Here is a 14,135-nt window from a genome sequence, read left to right on the forward strand (position 1 = left end):
GGCAGCAGTTCTGCTAGCTGTGATATTGTGCTGCCCAAATCGTGCAATGTGATCCCAGTAAACTTTCTGTAACCTTTACTTAGTTGTGCAATTAATACTCGACTATTTATTCAGACCTGGGTAAATTAAGGGACAAGTAATTATTATTACTTATGCGATCACAAGGAATCAGTAAACTTGCGAAAGAATAACTAATTGAGAATCAGTAACGTTTCCATCGCCAACTACTTGCTGCTAAGCTTGCCACAGAATATGAGAGTGTAGAATCCTGTTACGGCAAAGAATAATGAATTAGTTTATTTTTGTCTGAGGCTTAGGGTGGGGGGATGCGGTAAGACATTTTAATAATGCCTGGAATGACAGTGATGGCATATTGTTTAATGGTTCATTTTATGAACATCAAAACAAACCATTTGTCAGGCGGGATAACGTGCGGCTTTGCGCCGGTGAGCGGTGCTGACTGTGGCTCTGTCAGCCCGGGGCAGTGTGTGCGCCCCCTGGCTGCCGCTGCGCGCTGCTGCGGCCCGAGCCTTTCCCTTTGTGTGCAGGCTGGCGCCGCTCGCGCTCTGCTCTCCGTGTCACACTGGAGCAGCTAAAGGCTGACCAAAACTACACAGTCTCCTTCCCTAAGGTGCGGGAGAGGGAGAAAAGTCAGGCACCTCCTCCAACTCGTGGAAAGAAGCTATTTTACTGACTTGATTTTTTTTTAAAAAATATATTATTTTCCTTCAAGTACCACCGGACCGCAAAGCGGTTTCTTTTGGAAGCTGAAAACTACGGGGCTGCTGCTCAGCTTTATTTTGGAGAGTTCTCTCACTGCAGACCACAAACGGATGTGAGGCAGGGAAGGTGCCTCTCCTCCCTCTCTTGCTTCTTCTCTTTCTCTCTCTGTCTGCCTGTCTGTCTCTCTCTCTCTCCCTCCCTCTCACTCTCACTCTTTCTTTCTGTGCGCTCACGAACAAACCAGAAAAAAAAAGGGGAGCTGCTTGATGTGTACACTGCAAATTTCCTTGAAATGGACGTGAGGTTTTATCTCCAGACTGCTCCAGCTAACATCTCTACTGATACTCCCTGCCTGGGACCTTCACCCTGCTTAGATCCATACTATTGCAATAAGGTGACTGACTTTGGTTCTTTATTTAATGCATTGTTACTCTTGTGTCTGTTTGAATGTTTCTGGAGTTTGTGCAAAACCTGCAGTCCGCCTAATGCAAGGCTGAGACGCAGTGGTGTTATGTAGGCACTTGGCTCTTTTGGCTGGGGACAATAAGGTGGTACTGATGAGTTTCGAAGCGCATTGTATTGCATGCAAGTGAAAGCTGAGGCCGGGATGTTAGAGAGAAACCATGTACAGTTCCCTCGCTTTTTGCAGCCACCCCACAGTTTTTAAATCGTAGGATGTTTACAGTACTGAGTGGCATGGTAGTAAAACTGCTCTGATCTGAATAAACTAGTTCCGACTCATTTCCTTTCATTGTCTCAGAAACTGTGACTGAATAGGTTCGATAATTCGCATGTCTTTGCACTGTTAGAACACAGACATAGTTTTCTTATATTTTTTAAAAATCGCTAGGCAGGGAGTACAGCTTTCTCAGTAATTATTTTTCTACATGTAGTCTTTGCACCTACTGTAAGAGTAGACTAAATGTTTCCGACTAGTGATCTGTCCCGATGTTGGTGTCTACATCATAGCAAGTGGTTGTACTTTCAAATGTGCTTTGGATTCAGTTGACAGAGTTTTTTTTTAGATGACGGACAGAGTGCAATTAAAATGAATCAACTATTACGGTGTCAGTTTACTTGCGTTGATAACGTACTTGCTTGTAATGGGAGGTTGGATTAGTTGAAGATAGTTTGGTGCTGTATAAAATCTACTGTTGGAAAGTGCTCTAAGCGTATCAGCGTGGTTACTGAGGAGAGCAATTCAAACAAAGCTGTTAATATCAAATGTGTGAGATATTTCTTGAGTAAACAGGCAAAACTTAATGCTACGATGTTGTATTTAGGTCAGGGTACAATTCAACATGGGATAGTCTTTCAGGAGCTGAATGTAGGACTTGAACAGATATCTCTAGTTAGGTATATGCATGGTCTGTGACTATTGCCAAACAGAAGCAGAACAAACCAAATCCATTTATTCCGGTTCTAAAGAGTAGAACTACACACAAGCAGCTGATATTTCTTTTAAACATTGATGTTTACTGTTATATGAACATCAACTTATGAATATCAATGTGTGGATTGTAATAATTTCTACTTAATTTTAGACCATGGGGCAATAATGAATACATTAAAATGCAATTAATGTCATAAAGTGGCTTACTGCAAGTTTTAACATCTGATACCATCAAGTTTCATTTCACAAATTCTTACCAATTAAATTTCTTTGCTAATTTTCGGCACATAGAGTACTTTTCTGAATATCTCTGGTGATACTAATAGTGGTAGAGATTTTTAAGCAGGATATTTTGTAATAATGAAAACTAAATTTTCACAAATTTTTGTATGGGAAATTTAGTGAATCGAGGATAAGTGTAGCATTAGGTTTTGGTAGCACGAATGCTGCCAAAACAAGTAACTGAATAAAAGGTGAGATAAAAGCGCTTAAGCATTTTCTGTACATTTATATCAGCATACAACAAACATATTTTCAGAACTCTTATTTTCTTGCCTTTTGAAAGATTATAACTGATTTACCTACAGCTTTGAAAGAACATTTGGCCACATCTGGCAAATGATGCACATCAAGTAAATTAAACTTTGTTTTTGTAAAATTCTTAGAATTTAACACTGAATTTTATGATGAAAAAGACACTGAACTATTATTGTTTGTGAGAAGTACCAGTGTTTTAAGAAGTGAAAGCGACAACTCTAAGTATTTGAGACTGCTTTCTAGTCTTAAATGTATAATATTACATTTATAAAATGCCTCAGGGTTTATGGTGCTATCTGAACCCCAGGAATGGATTACAGCATTGTAATTCATTTGCAAGTATCCTTTCTTTTCTGTACAATTATCTTTAATATTATCTGAGCCTTCACTTGAATTACTAAAGTATATAATTCATAAATTAATGAATTGTTTCACAAAATAATTTACTGAAAAATGGGAAGGTGTTGAGTGCTAAGTTCATTGTTGTGCTGTGGTATTTATCAAGATGATCAACAGAACTGTTACCTGTTACACATAGCCCATTATTTTTCACTTACTACGCTTCTTAAAATTTATCGCCTTCCTGGTTATGAGCAAACAATTGTTAACTTGCCAATGTATTATCTTTCCTGGAAATTGTAATCAGATTTAATCACTGTTTCATATAGGACTGGTGATTTATTCAATTTATTTTCATGAAATTATCATTTTCTTTGTGAGCTTTTGAGTATTCTGAGCAAAAATTGACCTTTCTGAGTAAATGGTGCAGGCTGCAGTTTTCTCCAGTCAACCATATATCATTAGTAGCTATTGTGAATTGCTCAGGGTCGCTCTTTACCATGTAAGAAGCCATTTATTTTTAGTATTTTAAATAGCCTGTAACTTGTTGCAAAATATGGCAAATAACTACAGAAGATGGTTCAGTAATAATATAGTATCAGCACGTATTGACTTTAAAAAAAATTAACATCTGAACAAACTGACTACTTAGAAAACTACAGGTCATATAATGTAAAAATCAGATTTAGTGGTTAATAAAAGAACCCAATCTACACTCCCTTGATGGCTATAAAAAGCTGTTATGCTCATGGCATCAATTGGGATACAGCTGCTATGCGTTAATGATACATCATTGCCTGACTGATACACACAGAAGAGGTCAGGCCCAAAGTGACCCTCAGAACACTTAACAAACTAATCTAGTTCTAAATAACATATTACCACCCCAGAAACCTAAGTATTTCTGACATCATTTTGTTGAGTTCCAAGCATACAGAAGCCAAGAACAACTTCTGAAGCAGCAATTATTGAAAACTTGAAAAGGAGGAAATCCAACAAAAATATTATCTTAAAATTTATTAAGCTATGAATCTTCAAGTCATTAAAATTTGCAAAAATGCAATATTTTGCTAAAACAATTAATACAATAAAATTGTATTCGTATTATTTAAGAATTGCTTCATTTATGAATTTCATCTTACTGTTTATAGATGTATATTTAAATTCTCACAGTAAGTTTATTTTATTGTTAACCCATTCTCAGTAATGTTGCTCATCCAAATCAAGAGTCGCTAACCTTTTTTATGCAATGGACCCCTACCATTAACTAAGGGGTCAGTGGAGCCAGGTTGGAAATTCATAATCGAAATGTTGTTCTCAAACATGTCATATATCAAAAATGTATAAAGATCAAACTTTGACAATGTGCCCACTCTGTTTCAATGGTCTTCATAACATTGTAAGTTCAAGAGTAACCGAACTCTATTAAAACTTTTAAAGAAATCCCCAGTGACTTCTTGGGGAAGACTAGATGTAAGGTGAATATTATGTAACTGTTGATTAAATCAGATAAGTTCACTCTCAAGTTTTCTTTCAATGGCAGTGGTAGAAATCTAACTCAATGCAAGAGTAAGTTCATTTTGTTTGTTCCTCAGAGGTAGTGTGCTTTGCAGTCAAATTTCCTAAATGCAATGATTTGCGTTTAAGGGGTGCAATATCCAAATCTGTTCTCTATTTCCTGAATCTTCTACAGTTGACATGCATTATTAAATTAATAGGTCACACTTCGGATGATGATGATAGTTTTTAGTGTGAGGGCTGCTTTGACAGCTATTGAAGTTTTTAGGTGATGAGTATTTTGGCAGCTGCCTGCTCCTGAATGCGAAATTATAAGTTATATTGTTAGCTTCAGACATGGTATTACCTTTTTTAACAGAGCAAAATATATACACCATTCGTCAGTGGTGAAACGAGCCTTTTATTCTCTGTGGAGCTTAGCTCTCAGGCTGATGTGAACTAGAATGGCACTGGTTATATGGTCAGCAAATGAATAGGTCTACTTTGAATCTGGAATGCAGCCAATTTTGCGCAGACAAAGGAACCGACAAAAGAAAGAATTGCTAATGCAAAATGCAAACTAGGAACAATCTGCAAAAAAACTCAACAACAGAAACATTTTGACCATATGGCAGCACTGAATTTCAAAATATTCAGTATTTAATTGTAATATATATATATAAACTACATTTTAGGAATCCACGAGCTGCAAATGTTGCTGGGTTCAATTGACAATGATATTTATAAAGATTGCTGTTATTTTAATTTAGTTGAGTACATCAAAATTTAATTCTCAGTATGTGTTTTCAAACAGAACAATGCACCCTGCAGGCTTCTCGCCGAGAAAGCAGAATTGTCCACTGTTGGAGTTCATGTTTTCCAGTCCATGTTGTAGTAGCAGTAGTAGTTTGATCAGCAGTGCCATGCTCCATATGTGACACTCATTAGTGTGTACTTGTCGCTACTATTACAGTAAGATGCATCTGTGCTCACCTCATTTAGAAAACATGATATGAAGGGAGACAGATTTTTTAAGATCATGTCACTTGTACTTAATTAAGGATGATGGCTGTACTTGTGTATTTTCTGACCCAACTATTTAACAAAATAAGCTGATCAACAAGTACCTTTAAATAACTACTTTCTAAGAAATACAGGGACACTGAAGTGTGTGTGTGTGTGTGTGTGTGTGTGTGTGTGTGTGTGTGTGTGTGTGTGTGTGTGTGTGTGTGTGTGTGTGTGTGTGTGTGTGTGTGTGTGTGTGTGTGTGTGTGTGTTTGTGTGTGTGTGTGTGTGTGTGTCTCACTGTGGAGCATGACATAACTGGTCATACAGCTATTTCCAATATAAAACACGGTAAAATATGAACTCCAACAGCAGAAGTTTTTGTTGTCTTACAAAAAGCTTGCAGGTTGCATTGTTCGAAAACATGTACTGAGAAATAAACTTTAACGCAACATTTAAAGATTTTATTTCTGTAAACAGTACGTAATTTTTGGATAATGACAATTATAAACTAACTTTTTGATTTAGGAGGGAAATTTCTTTGTGCTCCTGGCGGAGTTCATGACATACTGCTTGTGTTGATGTTTTGGGCTCCATTGAGGATCAGTATCTGAAATATGCACCTGTGAAGGTTTTCTTGGTTCAGAGCAACTCTGATGCAGAAGCTGAACATTTGAAAATTATATAGTAAACTCAGGCTCTTTTTAATTTCACCGTAAAGATACTCAGCTGCCATTGAACAGCATTTCTACTAGAATTGAAGACCAAGGAACTACACTGGTGAAAATACCACACTAAAGTTGCAAGATTTAGGATCTTCTCATAAGGTTTACAGGAGAAATTTCATGGATTGATGCATAAGACATTGGCAGAAACAGAGATGAAAATAACATAGAGGGTGCTTCAGGTAATAATAGTTGCATTTTTACTGTGACCCATTAAAGATAAGTTCTGTCTTGTTCAGACAAACTGCAATACTTTGCTTTCTGTTACTTTGATGAGAGGTCAGTATCAGAGACTACTAGAAGTAATACAAAGATCTCTTTGGGAGCTTAGTAATTTCAGTATAACATGAAGAAAATAATGAAGCTATGCCTCATAAATTGCTATCATGGATAAACAGTTGTTTCTTAAGAATGCTGGTGACTTGTTTAAGATCATTGATCCTTTTGTAACAGTTGTTTGACTGCCAATGAGATAAATGTATGTTCTATTCTTTACCAGTGTGCTGTCCCCAACAGAGGAAATTAATATAAGTAGAGCTATTATCATTTGATTGCTTGCTAGAATGCTTTTAGTTTCTATTCAAAAAAAAGAATGAAATGCCTTTGATAACAAATAAAGTGGAATGGCTGACAGATTACTTCTCTCTGAAGAAAGACGAGAATTATCTCAGACTTCTTCCAAATTAAGTCAAGTCATACATAACCATATATAGTGGCACCATATAGTGGAAGAGCATCTATACCTTCCACATGGATATATGAAGCCTTTTAAATTGGTTACTTAAGTACCTATAAAATAGCCAGTATTTGTGAAAAGTATGAATCTTTACTGTTTAGTGGAGAATGAGAACTTTAAGTGCCTAAAGGTAAAATCAGCCACTTGCTATGAACCACCTAGTCCATCTTATTAATGATTTTCTGAAAGTCACAAAAGAAGTGTATTGTGACACTTCAGCTATTTCAACCAAAATAAATGCACTGTGTGAACATTGGCCCAGTTTGGAGTTAATTCTCCTATTTTAGTTTTGTCATCTAGGCAGAATTACACAGAAATATTTTGCTAAATATGGCAAGTGTTCTTTAGTATTCACCTCTATCAAGAATTAAGAGTCAGGATATGTTGCAATCAGAGTGGAAAATAACGATAGAATGACAATACATAGCAGATTATAGAGTTCTCATTGCAAAGAAAAAGCATGAATTGCGTAATATTTGTAAATAAATCCTGACAAATATTGATAAAATTTTCATGATTTTAGTATTTTTAAAGACTTTTATCTTTTTACAACTTACATTTCTGATCTAAAATACAATATTGAATTACAATAAACTCGTTCCAGCGTTTGTTCAGAATAAGGAAAATTAAACAGAACTGACAATATATTATTATAAAATTTCAATATTTAAAATATTTCTAACATAATGGCATTTAAAAAGAAATATTTTGCTAATAAGGCTTATCAGGATAAGTTTTTCATTGCTGGTAACAAAGTCTGTTGCTATTTAAGTTCCTGTTGAGTGGTTAGTGTATATGGTTCATTGGGAGCTGTAAGAACTGCTTTTCTCTTGATTGACATCTGGAAGGGCATTTTAATTGCATATCATATATGTAATCCAGCATTGCCAACACTCACTGAACTTTGTTACTGGTGAGGTCCATATCTACACATCTGTATATAACAATGCTGCAAATAAGTTAAATATTAACTGTATCTCAGTATTTGTTAAATTAAAAAAATAAGTTGGTATTCAGCCAATCAAGATAAGGAGCATATAGTCTTGAATATGTTGCCGTCATTTGCTTTGCATTTATACTTGGTGATAGCATCTGCATTACTTGAATGATTTGCTGCTGTTGATTCAGGCAAACATTCTGGTACAACACACACAAAATGCTGGTGGAGCTCAACAAGTCAGGTGGCATTTATGGAAAGAAACAAACAGTTAACAGTTTGGGTCAAGACCCATCATCAGGACTGGAAAGGAAGCGGGCAGAAGCCAGGATAAGAAGTAGCCCGACTTGCTGAGTTCCTCCAGCATCTTGTGTGTGTTGCTTAAGATTTCCCAGCATCTGCAGAATCTCCTGTGTTTGTAATCTGTTGCAGACTCTTTCTGATCTATGGCCAGGTATTTTGCAAAACTTTTTAATTTTCTACAGGTATTTAACAGTTTTGGTGAATATTCATTTTGCTGCTGCATTGAAATTAAACCATATTGTTTAGTTTCATTGTTGGATTGCAGACTACACTATAAGTGAAAGCTTTGAAATATGGGTTAGGTAAGTTCTGACTACACAGTGAATCAGAATCAGGTTTATTACCAATGGCATGTGACATGAAATTTGTTAACTTAGCAGCAGCAGTTCAATGCAATACATAATCTAGCAGAGAGAGAAAAAAATAAATAAAATAATAATAATGGTGATAAATAAACAAGTAAATCAATTACGTATATTGAATAGATTTTTTTAAAAGTGCAAAAACAGAAAAACAGTATATTAAAAAAGTGAGGTAGTGTCCACAGATTCAATGTCCATTTAGGAATTGGATGACAGAGGGGAAGAAGCTGTTCCTGAATCATTGAGTGTGTGTCTTCAGCTTCTGTACCTCCTACCTGATGGTATCAGTGAGAAAAGGGCATGCCCTGGGTGCTGGAGGTCCTTAATAATGGACGCTGCCTTTTTGAGACACTGCTCCCTGAAGATGTCCTGGGTACTTTGTAGGCTAGTACCCAAGATGAAGCTGACTAAATTTACAATCCTCTGCAGCTTCTTTTGGTCCTGTGCAGAAGCCCCTCCATACCAGATAGTGATGCAGCCTGTCAGAATGCTCTCCACGGTACAAATATAGAAGTTTTTGAGTGTATTTGTTGACACACCAAATCTCTTCAAATTCCTCATAAAGTATAGCCGCTGTCTTACCTTCTTTATAACTATATTGATATGTTGGGACCAGGTTAAATTCTCAGAGATCTTGACACCCAGGAACTTGAAACTGCTCACTCCCTCCACTTCTGATTCTGATCACTATGAGGATCGGTATTTGTTCTTTCGTCTTGCCGTTCCTGAAGTCCACAATCAGCTCTTTCATCTCACTGATGTTGAGTGCCAGGTTGTTGCTGCGGCGCCACTTCCCTAGTTGGCATATCTCACTCTTGTACACCCTCTCGTCATCACCTGAGGTTCTACCAACAATGGTTGTATCGTCAGCAAATTTACAGATGGTATTTGAGCTTTGCATAGCCACACAGTCATGGGTATATAGAGAGTAGAGCAGTGGGCTAATCACATACCCCTGAGGTGCACCAGTGTTGATCATCAGCGAGGAGGGTATGTTATCACCAATCTGCACAAATTGTGGTCTTCCAGTTAGGAAGTCGAGGATCCAATTGCAGAGGGAGGTACAGAGGCCCAGGTGCTGCAAATCCTCAATCAGGATTGTGGGAATGTTGAAATTAAATGCTGAGCTATAGTCAGCAATAAACAGCATCTTGACGCAAGTGTTTGTGCTGTCTAGGTGGTCTAAAGCCGTGTGGAGATCCATTGAGATTGCTTCTGCCATTGACCTATTTGTGGCGATAGGCAAATTGCAGTGGGTCCAGGCCCTTGCTGAGGCAGGAGTTCAGTCTAGTCATGACCAACCTCTCAAAGCATTTCATCACTCATGATTGAGTTATTGAAAATAGCCTTTCAGAACTCAGGGCTATAGATGATAACATTTTAAAATGAATATGTGTTATTTTTAAAGAAAGTAGATAGTGGATTTTAAATTGTTCACTGTACATCTACAAGGCATGTCTTGACATAATACAGCAATACTAAAACTGACCCTTATCCTAAATCTATTTTTCAGACATATTCTAATCTTACATCCATATTATCTCCCAATTCTAACCCTGTTACTGAAAGGAATATTGAATCTCAATGCAGCATTAACTTTATCCCTCCCTTGTAACTCAATGGATAATGTGACTCATTGACAATACCAAACAGAAAGAGAAATATATGTTGAAGGATGTTGTATCCGATCTCACTGGTTATTAGCATTAGTTTGTTACTGTCACGTGAATGGAGGCAAAGTGAAAGCTTGTCTTACATACTGTTCATAGAGATCAAATCATTACACGATGCATTGAGGTAGAATACGGTAAAACAATAACAATGCAGAATAAAGTATAACAGCCACAGGTAAAGTGCAGTGCAGCTAAACAGTAAAGTACAAGATCATTATGTAGTAGATTATGAAGAAAAGAGTCCATCACATTGTACTAGGGACCAATTTAATAGTCTTATTACAGCAAGGTAGAAGCTGTCCTTGAGCTGGGTGGTCCGTGTTTTCAGGTTTTTGCATGTTCTGCCCAATGGAAGAGGGGAGAAGAGAAAATGTCTGGGTTGGGCAGGGTCTTCAATTATGATGGCAGCTTTACTGAGGCAGTAAGAAGTATAGACAAGTCCATAGAGGGCAGGCTGGTTTCCATGATGTGCTGAGCTGAACATAAAAAAGCCTACAGCACATTACAGGCCCTTCAGCCCACAATGTTGTGCCAACCATGTAACCTATTCTAGAAACTGCCTAGAATTACCCTACTGCATAGCCCTCTAGTTTTGTAAGCTCCATGTACCTTCCTAAGAGTCTCTTAAAAGACCCTATTGCGGACATCCCACCTCTCCCGGAAGTTCCGGGAGTCTCCCACAAATTGATAGTGGCTCCCTGACACCCACAAATGATATACAATATCCCGGAAATTGATTTTTGGGAGAGCGGGAGAGGGAGAGGTGAGCTTAACAGGCGTCATTTGTTCATTAGCATAGCTAACGTTATTTAAAGTAGCTGGCTAGCTGCTAAGGAGCCACTCTGTTGCAGACATCCCAGCTCTCCCGGGAGTCTCCCGCAAATTGATGGCGCTACCTCCTGGAAATGAGTTTTTGCAGGGTGACCTCCACCACCATTGCCGGCAGTGCATTCCATGTACCCACCACTCTCTGTGAAAAGCTTACCCCTGACATCTCCTCTGTACCAACTCCAAGTACCTTAAAACTATGTCCCTCATGTTAGCAATTTCAACTCTGGGAAAAAGCCTTTTGTTATTTACACTATCAATGCCTCTCAACATCTTATACGCCTCTATCAGGTCACCTCTCATCCTCCATCGCTCCAAGGAGAAAAGGCCAAGATGACTCAATCTACTCCCATAAGGCACACCCTCCAATGGAGGCACCATAAATCTCCTCTGCACACTTTCTATAGTATCCACATCCTTCCTGTAGTGAGGTGACCAGAACTGAACACAGTACTCCAAGTGGTGTCTGACCAGGGTCCTATATAGCCATAACATTACCTCATGGCTCTTGAGCTCAATTCCATGGTTAATGAATTCCAACACACCATATGCCATCTTAACTATACTGTCAACCTGCACAGCAGCTTTGAGTGTGCAATGGACATGGACCCCAAGATTCCTCCAATCCTTCACAATGCCGAGATTCTTACCATTAATGCTATATTCCGTCCTCAAATTTAACCCTACCAAAATGAACCACTTCACATTTTCCTGCGTTGAACTCTATCTGCCACTTCTCAGCCCAGTTTTCCATCCTAGCAGTGTCCCGCTGTAACCTATGACAACCCTCCAGACTATCCATAACACCCCCAACCTTTATGTCATCAGCAAACTTAGTAACTCACCCTTCTACTACTTCATCCATCCAGGTCATTTATAAAAATCACAAACAAGAGGGGTCGCAGAACAGAGCCCTGCGGAACACCACCATTCACCGACCTCCATGCAGAATATGACCCATCTACAACCACCCTTTGCCTTCTGTGGGCAAGCCACTTCTGGACCCACAAAGCAAGGTCTCCTTGGATCCCATGCCTCCTTATTTTCTGAATGAGTCTTGCATGGGAAGTCATATCAAATGCCTTACTGAAATACATATACAGTACATCCACTACTCTGCCCTCATCAATTTGCTTTGTTACTTCCTCAAAGAATTCAATCAGGCTCATAAGGCACGACCTGCCCTTGACAAAGCCATGCTGACTATCCCTAATCAGATTATGTCTCTTCAAATGCTCATAAATCCTGTCTCTCAGGATCTTCTCCAACAACGTGCCCACCACTGAAGTAAGACTCACTGGTCTATAATTTCCTGGGTTATCTCTACTCCCTTTCTTGAACAAGGGAACATCATTTGCAACCGTCCAAGCTGCTGGTACTTCTCTTGTCCCTATTGATGATACAAAGATCATTGCCAGAGGCTCAGCAGTCTCATCCCTCACTTCCCACAGTAGCCTGGGGTATATCTCATCCAGTCCCAGCGAGTTATCTAACTTAATGCTTTTCAAAAGCTCCAGCACATCCTCTTTCTTAATGTCTCCTATGCTCAAGCATTTCAATCTGCCGTAAGTCATCCCCACAATTGCCAAGGTCCTTTTCCCTGGTGAGTACTGAAGCAAAGTATTCATTAAGTACCTCCTCCAACTCCATGCACATGTTTCCACAATCGCACCTAATTCGTCCTATTCTCACATGGCTCACCTCTTGCTCTTCACATACTTGTAGAATGCCTTGGGGTTTTCCTTAATCTTGCTTGCTAAAGCCTTCTCATGGCCCCTTCTAGCTGTATCAACAGCTCTGCAGTTTTTAGCAGTCACAGCCGGAGCAATTGCCATATCAATCCATTATGCTTCCAGGTAGGAAGCCTTCTGAGGTACATTGATAAAGATTGGTAAGGGTCGGTAAGTGGGTCTTCACTGCCTTAAGGGCAGTGCAAAGGGAGGTCATGACTAAACCAGAATCATTTCATTAAGACAGTATTTTATTTCCACTATCAGAATAAGCAATCAGTTGATTATATTGGCATTTCCTGAAAAGATGTACAAATATAGATAATATTTTATTTCCACTATCAGAACAGGCAATCAGTTGATTATATTGGTATTTCCTAAAAACATTCATACATCCTGTACATTTAATGGTGTTTATGGAGTCAGGCTTGGGTGTGGAAAAAATATATGAAAATTCTAACCTTTCTGTACAACTTTGGTCTTCAGATAATACAATTTTCACATATTGACAGTAATATTAATTCCTGATGGGAATGTTTACTTGGAAGGGGTCAGTCCCTCCAGGAAGTAGCAACATGGGTCTGAGTAAACATATCTGCCTTGATGACTTATCATCTGTTGATATCCTGACCCAACAGGGATGGGGGAGAAGTTGCCTGACCATAAAAATTGGGTTGAGTTGGTCCTTCACTATTTTATAGTTATGCCTTCATTTCTCTTGTGACATGTGGAGGAACTTGGCCCACAAGGGAAATAAATCATTTAATGCGGGGAGATTATTTTTCTTCAGCTAATCCAGCCTCCTGAAGAAGTCACAGCTGTTTCCGTACTCAATCAATGTGAAAATGGTAAAGTAAACGTATCAGAAAGGACTTTAAGGTTTCCGTGGATGGAATCAGGACTGAAGGAAAATTTGTCACTATTTTACCTGCCTGTCAGGGTTGTATAGAAGGCAGGTAAAAATAGTACCCCGAGAATTTCAAATCTTGTACGTTAAGAGCATACATCAAATTAGCTCAATATTCTTTGATACCGTTTGATATTTATCATGCTCTTTGACATTTACCTTAATATAAAAATCTTAGCTGAAGTTGAAAATTGCAGAAAGCAATGTAAAAGCAAATTTCAGTTTTTAAATAGATTTCATTCAGAGTTTTGAAGAAATTACTTGTTTTTAGTGCAATTAGTGTTTAGAATGTTTTATGCTCTCAATAATGCTACTTAGTGAAGTCTCTTTATCACTGATTCATAGCCATGAATGTATTTCTGACACTGGCAATGGTGCTTCACTGAGTTATATTTAGTTTTCATTCAGTGATATCACAAACCTAGGACTTGACAAAGCAT

At 38.2% G+C, this 14,135-nt stretch overlaps 1 protein-coding gene across 3 annotated transcripts in view; it reads left to right on the top strand.

Annotated features, from left to right (window-relative positions):
- The first annotated feature begins 540 nt into the window (after window positions 1–540).
- The window catches only part of tox (thymocyte selection-associated high mobility group box), a 250,536-nt gene continuing 236,941 nt past the window's right edge, over window positions 541–14,135 (top strand). For all 3 annotated transcript variants that reach the window (XM_073041893.1, XM_073041897.1, XM_073041901.1), the window contains exon 1: window positions 541–1,117. In XM_073041893.1, the coding sequence (XP_072897994.1) occupies window positions 1,016–1,117 (102 nt within the window). In that variant the 5' untranslated portion in view covers window positions 541–1,015. The remainder of the gene's footprint in view (window positions 1,118–14,135) is intronic.

Source organism: Hemitrygon akajei, chromosome 1 (genome assembly GCF_048418815.1).
Source record: "Hemitrygon akajei chromosome 1, sHemAka1.3, whole genome shotgun sequence".
Taxonomy (NCBI): Eukaryota; Metazoa; Chordata; class Chondrichthyes; order Myliobatiformes; family Dasyatidae; genus Hemitrygon; species Hemitrygon akajei.